The sequence below is a fragment of the Myotis brandtii genome, unplaced genomic scaffold (genome assembly GCF_000412655.1).
Source record: "Myotis brandtii unplaced genomic scaffold, ASM41265v1 scaffold382, whole genome shotgun sequence".
Taxonomy (NCBI): domain Eukaryota; kingdom Metazoa; phylum Chordata; class Mammalia; order Chiroptera; family Vespertilionidae; genus Myotis; species Myotis brandtii.
The window spans coordinates 716,553-726,933 of NW_005364671.1; the positions used below are offsets into that span (position 1 = coordinate 716,553).

The window sequence follows — 10,381 nt, forward strand, 5'->3', positions numbered from 1 at the left end:
AGGCGTCGATCAGGCTGTCAGGGGAGTGGTTAGGGGGTGATCAGGCTGGCAGGAAGAAGCGGTTAGGGGCAATCAGGCAGGCAGGCAAGTGGTTGGGAGCCAGCAGTCCTGGATTGTGAGAGGGCAGTCGGACATCCCTCAAGGGGTCCAAGATCGGAGAGGGACACCCCCCCCTCCGTGCACAAATTTTGTGCACTGAGCCTCTAGTTAAATTATAAATGTCTGTTTCTCTCCCCAAAAGATAGTGAGTTCCCAGAGGGCAGACTGGGTCTTTTTTTCACCTCCACCTACTATAGCTCTCCACCCTAATACAAAAACAGGTACCGTCAAACCTCAGTTCTAAACGTCTCCCATTTCAAACAACTCGGTTTTTGCCCAAGTTGTTCATAGGAAAAAATGTCTTGGTTGTCCAAAACTTCAGTTTTTGACCTGACAACCCTTTCAGCATGACAAAGAGTCTCCCAGGCAACAAGCAAAGGATAAATGATTTTGTTGCTGGAAATACTCCATTAGCACAATTTTAAAACATGAAGAGGCCATCAAAAGAGTGCTAATGTTGCTAAGGGTGTGAAAGTGCTCACAAAACAACAATCACAGGCAGCTGAATAGTTGTGGATTTGGAGAAACAAAAAGGAGTTAGCCAGTGATAGCATTTCGGAGGCAGTGATATATGAAAAATTCGTTCAAGGGTAATACAATAAGAAGTGTTTATTTATAAATTAAACAGTGCATTAGACATGGACTGTATATAAGAAAGGTTAAAACAGAGAATCACTTGTGGGTCTGGAACAGATTAAGTGAATTTACATTGTTTCTAATGGGAGAAAATGATTCGGTTTTCGAGCAAATCTCTTTTAGAACAGCCTTCTGGAACAAATTAAGTTCGCTAACTGAGGTTTCACTGTAATGGTAACCTCATTTGTATATTCTTCCTAGTTTATTCATTCTCATTTGACCCTTTCCTAATGTTGGTGCTAGAGAAATAATGCCCAGAGTTCCATGAACAATACTGGCATATTATTATAGTTGATGCTAATTTATTCCATTTGAATTAAGTCATGAGTAAAATCAACAGTCTCATAGAACTGGCTTTGTTCAATAAGTCAATTAAAAAAAACTGTCTTTCTTACTTTTTCCAAGTAATAACTTTTAAGGGAGCCTGTCATTAAAACCAGCCTCAAAATGAAATTACATTTTTAAAAATCAGGAGAGTTGTTTAAACACATACTTAGTTCATCCACTTACTCTATTAAGCGCTTTGGGGATGAGCCACTTTGATGAAATTCATCAGCATCATAGAATTCATCTTCACTGCTAGAATAAGAGAACTCCGGGACTGTATTTGGAGACAAGTTGACATGGCTTGGAGAAGTTAGACTGCTACTAGGTGGTGAGTGCCCACTGCCTAGAAAGTTAAAAAGTTTTTAATTAGGGGACAAAGTTGGTAATAAAGGGGAAGAAATTAGGAAGATGAGATGAAAGCAGATCTTTCTAAAATTAAGAGAGCTTAGTTAAATTGGTAAAAGTCCTCATACTATTTGTAAAGAAAATTAATATTTAGACAAAGAAAAAGGCAAATCACATTATAGAATATGAAAGTTTTTTTTAGCTTTTTTAAAATTCTCACCCGAGGATATGTTTTTACTGATTTTAGAGAGGAAAGGAGAGAGAGAAACATTGATTTAAGAAAGAAACATCAGTCAGTTGCACCCCATACTGGTCCCATCGAACCTGCAACCTAGGGATGTGCCCTGATTGGGAACTGAACCCACAACCTTTTGGTGTATGGCCAACACTCCAACCAACTGAACCACTGAGCCAGAGCAGGACATAGTCTTTTAAATAAATGAGAGAAAAAAATGTTACGTCCCCATTCTATAATTATCTTTAATATTAGGAAGGGAGTCTTCTGGTTATAACTACAATGTGTGAGCTCTCATATTGGAAAAGCCATCACAGATACCCAGCACCAAAGGGAAGCCAGGGCTCTTATTTTATACTAGAGGCCAGACGCATGACATTCGTGCAAGGGGCTCGGCCCTTGCAGCCCGGCAGCTTGCCTCGGCCCTCACAGACCTGGCTTCGTCCAGAAGGTCATCCAGGGGGATGTCCAGTCTAATTAGCATATTATGCTTTTATTATAGATAGTAGATCCAGAACCTAAAAAATGCAGTATTGAGCCAATAAGAATACAAAATGGAAAAAATATTAAAGACCACATGAGTATTTGAAAAAGTGATCAGAATGTCACATTCTTTCTAGTCAATGTTTGGTGGGCACATGAAAACACAAAAGTCCTGCACTCACCATCCAAACTCCTCACCTCTTTTCCATCTAAGTCTAAGGTGCCTGGGGTACAGGGGCAGAGAAAAACACAGGGCTACTATGGAAAGAATGTGGAAAAGGAAAAGACTAGGAGGAGTATCTTTTTATTCTTCAATAGTCTAAATAAGAAAATGGAAATTAACAGATCTAAAAAAGAAGACTACCACCTAATCTTTGTGATGATCATCTGGTTCTTTGTCTAGTAATAAAGTAATAACCATGAAAATATCAATAGGAACAATGGAGAACTGAGATAAACTCAACAAGGGTTTACGGAGCATCAAAGGCTAACAGGTGCCCTTGCCAGTTTGGCTTAGTAGATAGAGTGTTGGCCTGCGGACTGAAGGGCCCTGGGTTTGATTCCAGTCAAGGGCACATGCCCGGGTTGTGAGCTCGATCCTCAGTAGGGGGCATGCAGGAGGCAGCCAACCAATGATTCTTTCTCTCATCATTGATGTTTCTATCTCTCCCTCTCCCTTCCTCTCTGAAATCAATTAAAAAATAAAAGGAAGGAAGGAAGGAAGGAAGGGAGGGAAGGAGGGAGGGAGGCTATCAGGCAATTTATGCCAAACTGCTGCAGATGCTTAGTGGAGATTAAATTTAAGTCACTGACGGGCATCTAAAAGCCAAGGCCGTAGTTCTAGAAAAAATTGAGAACAGCAGCAATAAAAATGAATCCAGAGCCACACATGCATGTTTAGTCCATTCCCAATAGAGCATATCCACCTGCCACTTCAATTGCCACGTTTACAAAGATATCTTAAAAACATAACACAAATGTTTACTAACTGAAAAGGTAGTATTGCTTATTGTGGAAATGCCAAAGATAGTTCCTCTTAGCAAATCTTTAAATTCTCTCTCCCTACCCCCCCCCCAACAGAAAGCAGTAAGATGAGAAAGAAACTTTATCCTAACAACATCAAAAGACCAGGAATTATAAATGATTAAAATGCAAATACTCGAGGTAATTACTCGAGGTAAAATGTGTCCAAGAAGAAAATGAGTTTGAATGGAAACTGCAAACAAAAGAACTGAGTTTTCCTTATGAAAGAAAAGGATGATATTTGTTTTCTCAATTGTTCCATATTTCTTTTTTGTATTACTAAAAGAGGCAAAGGAAAGAAAGGTGGAAAAAATGAAGAAATTAGGCTGAAAATAAAAAAGACATAAATTAGATACTAATTTAAGTTTTAAAATTTCTTTAAATCCACCTACTCTAAGATATTTTTAGAATATCTTCCTCTGAAATAATTTATCCTAAATTATTACTTATAAATAATTATCTTAAAGTAAATGTACATAAGGAAGAGAACTCATTTTTTCAAAGTTTGTAACTAGTTTATATCTCCAAAAAAAGCAAATTTTGGCTGTAGATTTAACACTCTGACATAATCAACAACATAGAAAACAGGTGCTGTTTTTAAAATGAACATGAGGTTGCCCTGGCTGGGTGGCTCAGTTGGTTGGAGCGTCGTTCTGTTCACCAAAAAGTTTCAGGTTTGATTCCTGGTCAGGGCACATACCTAAGTTGCAGGTTCAATCCCAAGTGGGGCATGCACGGGAGGCAACCAATTGATGTTTCTCTCTCTCTTAAATTAAGAAACATATGCTTCGGTGAGGATTTTTTTTAAAAAAGTGAACAAGACTTTGGCACAGATAATAAAAACCAGAAAAAGTCAGATAAAACATTTCAACCTCATTATTCAAATTGCTAATCAGTATTTCCGCAAGAGCTTCAAATAAGAAATCTATTGTTGCTTGCTTTCTTTCAAAATTTAGAAGACCTCTGCTATTAAATATTAAAAACCAAAGTAATAGCACCAGCACCTTTACTAATTCAAATTTCAAAATAGGCTAAAATCACAAGGAAAAATTTTCATTATTACACAGTGAAAGTATTGCCCAGGAAAGAAATCTGTGCAGCAACTGCAGGAGCTTATCTCTGATCTCAAGAGTGGTTTTGGCCTCCAGGTGTAACAGAGACAAAAGTACTAAGTGATTCCTTGAGTATGACTGACAGGTCACTCAACATATATCGATTTCATTTTAGAACAAGGAATAAATCCAATACTAACATTGATAGCATTCCTGTAAATTAGAGATAAAATAATGACAGGTCTAAATGAGTTAAGAACATGCAAACTAAAATAAAGTATTCTTTTTTGTCTATAAAATTGGTAAAAATATGAAGACTGATAAATCCTAAAAAAAATCCCCACATATATGTAAATGTAAGAAACTCAAACCTGTAGAGAATTTTTTTTAGTTTATTTGAACCACACTGACAACTGCCTGGGAGCAAAATCTCAATTTATTGAGAAAATCCTCCAGGAATTGCAGTTTTGCAACTTATTTTATACATCAGAATCAAAGAAGACATAAGGAGGGTTATATGAAATCCACTGGTGGTAGATTAGGGAGGCGGGAGAAAGAAAAGTGGGGAAATCTCTGAGATCAGATAAAAAGTAAAATGGAGGGACACTTCTTTTACGACAGTGGGTACAAGATAGCTAATAATTAACATTTATAGCACATAGAGATGGTGTTGGGGGAACAAAGTAGCAATGAGTTTTGTGTTCTCTGCTCTGCTGTGGTGGGTGTAGTCTGTGGGGTCAGATAAAGGAGATTTCTTTGACATTCCAAGGGTATGTTATCTTAGATGCTAACAGACAGTAACAGGCTTATTTAAGGTAAAGGTTGACCTTTGTCAAGAAAGCTACAGGCCTAGGATGTGATTACCTGACCACCATGCAGGCCTCCCCTAAGACTGTCAGATTTGGTATGTAGCCCCTTTTTTAGCCACTCATGCTTAAAGTTGCTACACAAGGATATTTTACTTAAATTTTGCTAATAGTAGGAAAATATTGGAAATAACCTAAATGTCCATCAGTGGAAAAAGAGATGATACCTATTTAGGCAGCTGTAAAAAGAATGTTAGAACTAACTGTATGAACATGGAAAGTTCTCTAAATGTTCTCTGTTAAATAAAAAGAGAAAGTCACAGAAACACAAGATCTCATTTAGGTTAAAAGAAAAACAACAATTAAAATGCACAGCATAGGTATATATGTACATACATGTACACAAATGACAGAGGACAGAGTAAAGATTTTCAGCTTTTGTTCTCTGTACTTCCATATTTTCTGATTCCTCAGAAAGTATATGAGTCTAACTTGAGCAAATTTTTCAAAAAAGTCAATCTTCAAAATAAACCATACGGTAAACAAAAAAAACAAAATCCTATAATATTCTATTTTATTTAAATTATAATTTTACTAAAGCTTCTGGTTCAATCATAAAATTAAGTACTTTATGTATAGAACTGTAATAGCAAAAATATGTTATCTCCAACAGAAAGATACAGCACATTTCTTCAACCTTTTCCCTGTTAGTAATCAAATATAAATCTTAAATGTAAATGGGGAGTTATAAGAAGTAAAGGAATTACATGAATCTGTACCTGTACTATTTGGTGTTGGAGTCTGATGATGTCCCAAGGTAGCTAACACAGGTCCCACTGGTAGGGTAGATGGACGCTGCTCTGACTTACACAACTGAGCAGGTTCTAGGAGATTTGAACATGTGAAACAAATTAGAGAAATAGCCTAAACATAACTCTGTTAACTGGGATTCAAAAGCCTACAGATGAGTAATTTCTAAAACTGTATTCCACTAAGTCAACTTCCATGCTACTCCTTTCTAACATTCTATCCCCTTTAAACTCAAAACACTAGGCAGGATATCAAGAGACCAGTCCTGGTAGGCCAATATCTCAGTACGACTGCTCTGTAAAAACATCAAACACTTCTGATGATAAAGTGTTTCCAAGCATCAAACCATATAATATCTGGGGGCAGGTTATCTCCTTTTTAGTCCATGAGAGATGTTAGCGCATTCTCTTAAGGATATATAAAAATTCACAAAAGGATTTCACATACTCTTAAGTAATTTTTAAAAAGTCATTTCTTTTTTCCAGTACAATTTCTGACTGAACCATGTTATCATTAAGAACACAATTACACCCTAGATGGTTTGGCTCAGTGGAGCATTGGCCTGTGGATGAAGGGTCCCGGGTTCGATTCTGATCAAGGGCACGTGCCCCGGTTGCAGGCTCCTCCCTGGCCCGGGTTCTGGTTGGGCTCATGCAGGAAGCAACCAATCGATGTGTTATTCTCACATCAATATTTCTCTCTGTCTTTCCCTCTCTCTTCCACTCTCTCTAAAAAATTAATGGAAAAATATTCTTGGGTGAGGATTTTAAAAAAAAAAGAACAACAACACAGTTATGTTGGATGCAACAAAAAAGCAAAAGGAATCAGACTAGTTGGGTAGTACTCTATACTTAAAAATATACAAGTCTATTTAATTGGTAGACATAACAAATTTCATTCTTCCCTTTCTCATTATCTTAAAGCTCACCATGAAGAAACCATTTGTATTATTCAGAGCTATAAAGAATATCCCAAAACAGAATATTCCTGGATTGCCTTCAAGCAGATCAAGGTATATTATTTACCTTGGTGGCAATAAATCCCGAGTCACAGGATTCTATCCCATCAGCTAATCCAGGTCTTAGTAACTATGTCTATTTTCCATCTCACTCTGAAAACCGAAAGCCCTTTCATTATACTTAAAAAGCCCCAACATTAAAAATACTATCATTTTCCAATTCATTTTTGGCTGTATATTTTTATTTTTATGTATTAAAAGAAAAAGAAAGAGCCCTCAAAGATTACTAGGACAGTCATACAAATTATGTTTTTTCTCAGCAATGAATCTGTGAAACATTTTCCAAATACTATACCTGGAGGTAAGACAGTCTGGGAAGGCATTGTGTTGATCACAGGTTCCAAGGGACTAGGTTGATATATTGCATCTACAGGATTAATAGTACTCTGAGATAAAGAAACACATTATAATTATTTTTAATTAAATGCCCTTCCAACGCTGACCCTCCCAAATGTATGAAATTGCCCATATTTCTGACAGCAAAGTCCTGAAGGTAGATATGCTGATGAAAATACAAAGAGAAAATGAAACAGCTTTTCTATGCATAAGTCTAAGTTTCTCATTATTATTATTTTAAAAGCATAGTAAGGAGGAAAAATGAATGAATGAATCTCTGTATTATAGGAAGGTAAAGCTAAATGGAAAAACTTGGAAAGCATTATATAATGGTGTGGCAAGATTTCAGGAAGCCAAAACAATAACCTCTCAATTCAATTCAGTGCTTCTCAAATGTTAAATTCACCACAGATATTGTTTCTTTATCTAAGAAAGAGAAATGCTCTCTTGCTTTGGTGTGAATAAATATTACACCTATGACTAGCTTATGTACCGGCACCAGAAGGATCTAATCTTTCCATTCCATACTACTGTCACCTCCCATTACTGTCTACCGCACAACACAGGCACCTAGTTTTACAATCACTAAAGGCAAAGAGATGTATCTTCTATTTGAAATGGGTGTGTGTGGGAAGAAGATTTTTTTTAGGATTTGAAAAACATAAACATATAGATATGATTTTGGAGAGAGAAAATGTTCAGATTTCTCTGATTCCAAACCAAGAAATTATCCTACAGCATTTTAAAAACAAGATTCCATAGCTTACTGATGCATTTTTATATGAAGAAATGGAGATTTCAAACAAAGGTCTCTGCCAGAATAAAGTTTAGATCCACCACTTAGAAAAGGCTACACTAAGCCCATGGACACAGAAAATAGTTCAGCGATGGCCTGGGGTGGGACAGGAACAATAAAAGTAATTGGTCAATCAACTTCAAGCTAAAATATGTCAAATTACATTCTACAACTTGCTTTCAACTGCATTTACAGAGTGTGAGAAATGTAAACAAATGATAATCTACAGCCGTAATCTGTTGTGACATTAAAACTCATCCCATAAAATATATAATAAATTATATATACATATATGTACGTATAGCTAACATTTATGGAGTACTGTAAGCTCACTCTGCACCTTATAAAAACCTTCTGAGGTAGAACTAGTAACTTTTCTTTATAGAGGAAACTAAAACTCTAAGGTCAAGTAACTTGTCTAAGGTCACAGCTAGTGAATGGCAAGGCTGGGTCCTAAGGGCAGTCTGGGTCCAAGGCCCTAAAATCCTTTCTTTCTTAAAAATAAAAACTCAAGGAAAAATGCAATCATCCCCAAACTTGTTTTCTACATGTTTAGATTTCCTATGGTTAGGGAATGTAGGTGTTTTAATTGCAAATGATTAACATTTTTTTAATGCTTTCTAAAACTTTTTTAACATAATCAAAAGTAACTAATTTTGTTCAGAGGGAAAAGAGAAAAAGTAATTGACAACATGATTTTCCTTAGGGTCTTTGGGGACCATGAAATGCTAGACAATATATACAGTCTTTTTTCCATGAGGCTTACAAACTTTGCTATCTCAGCAAGAGAGATCACATTGTATTTATACCACATAATTGTATATCATCATGACTCAAACTTTGAACTCACACTGTGAAAAGAGAAATAAAAATTCTAATGTGTTTAATCCAAATTTTAAAAATGTTTCTCTTTGCTTTCTTAAAAAATATGCAAACATCATAGATACTTAACTTTTTTTTCATTTTAACCCAAATATAAAGATAACATCTTTTTAAGTATAATCATGAGATGGTTTTGAAGATTCCAGATTTCAGACAAGCTGTCATTTGTAAAGTCTTAAGACAAAGAAAAGACTGCTTCAGAAACACAGTTTGAACAGAAGTCACTCCATTACCATAAAACTAGGGTATCTCAAACCACAAACCGTTAATCTCTAATTTTTATTCCCAGCTGGGAACAATAACATTTTCTTTTCTTTATAGAGAGGAAGTTGAATATAAGGGAAAAGTAAAAAGCCAAGGAGGAGGAAAGAATAGAAGATGTCTGTAAATAAAAAAGTTTATGTTCCAAAAAAATGCAATAATACCACAGTAGCAATGCTAGTTAACACAATACAAAAAGATCAAAAAATAAGAGATGAGAAAATAGAAACCTATAAACATATTTAAATAGATTAAGATGTGTCTCAATATACCCCTCCCCCTCTGCTTTCAACTGAGAACAAAGTTGATCAGAAATGCAGCACTGTGAGTTATGCCTTATTTAGTATTAGAGATGCATATTCATACCATAATTAATCCTTCAAGTTAACACATGCAAAGTGATTCAATCTGGACCAACATTTAGAAAAATTTTAAGATCAACATTTCCCCTCCAAATGATTGCTGAAAGAGGGACAACTTTAGGAGCTCAAGGAAAATTGCAAGAGTCAACAACAAAAAGCAATGAGTAGGTGAAAAGAAGAATTTGCGTTGAAAAAGAGGTAGAAATTCAGGCTTCTCCTGACATAACTGGTTATAATGCTCTGCAGAATTAAAGGGAAACAAAGATTAGATTAAACTTACTATAATTCCATCTGCGTGCTTCTCCGCATTACACTGGTCCTTAAGGAAAAATGTTAAAAATATTAACTTCATTCTCTCCTTTAAGCAACTGCTGTGTATTTTCTTCCCTATTAAGAAAGCTTATTTTTATCAGGTAACTAACAATGTTAGAAAACTATTTCTTTGCTTCCATTAAGATTTTAATTCCATTTGTACATTCCTAACCAAACATAATTTTATCACTGGCTACACAATAATCAACACCAACAGCAAGGCAATTATTTTTCCATACAAGCATTTAATTAAGTTCATTGTAGAACTATCCTATTGAACTGTGTAGTCTCCCTGGTACAAATGATTAAATGTAGATATGCTAATTTAGGATTGAAGACAATATTTCTGGGTTCAAATTTATAGTAAATGCCCCAAACTATTACTGTATTTTAAAGGTATGACAATCATGTACCCTTAAAAACTCAGTATAGATACCATTTCCCATATTCGGACTATTGGCCCAACAATTATACTAATACTTTTCTAAATAGATGACATGATTTTGCTTTCAGTAAACATAATCATTATATTCATGGAAATGATGATATAGGGAGCTAATTCACTTATTCCATCAACTCTATAAGGTAGGTACTATCT

General features: G+C 35.5%; 1 protein-coding gene across 16 annotated transcripts in view; it reads right to left on the reverse strand.

The window, feature by feature from the left end:
* The window catches only part of OSBPL9 (oxysterol binding protein-like 9), a 124,979-nt gene that overhangs the window by 17,768 nt on the left and 96,830 nt on the right, over positions 1-10,381 (reverse strand). For 10 of the 16 annotated variants that reach the window (XM_005872486.2, XM_005872484.2, XM_014544795.1 and 7 more), the window contains 4 exons: positions 9,752-9,790; positions 7,130-7,220; positions 5,786-5,890; positions 1,246-1,405 (listed from right to left, as the gene is read on the reverse strand). In XM_005872486.2, coding sequence (XP_005872548.1) covers positions 1,246-1,405; positions 5,786-5,890; positions 7,130-7,220; positions 9,752-9,790 — 395 coding nt within the window. The remainder of the gene's footprint in view (positions 1-1,245; positions 1,406-5,785; positions 5,891-7,129; positions 7,221-9,751; positions 9,791-10,381) is intronic. The other 6 variants (XM_005872488.2, XM_005872485.2, XM_014544794.1 and 3 more) reach the window with 2 other exon arrangements.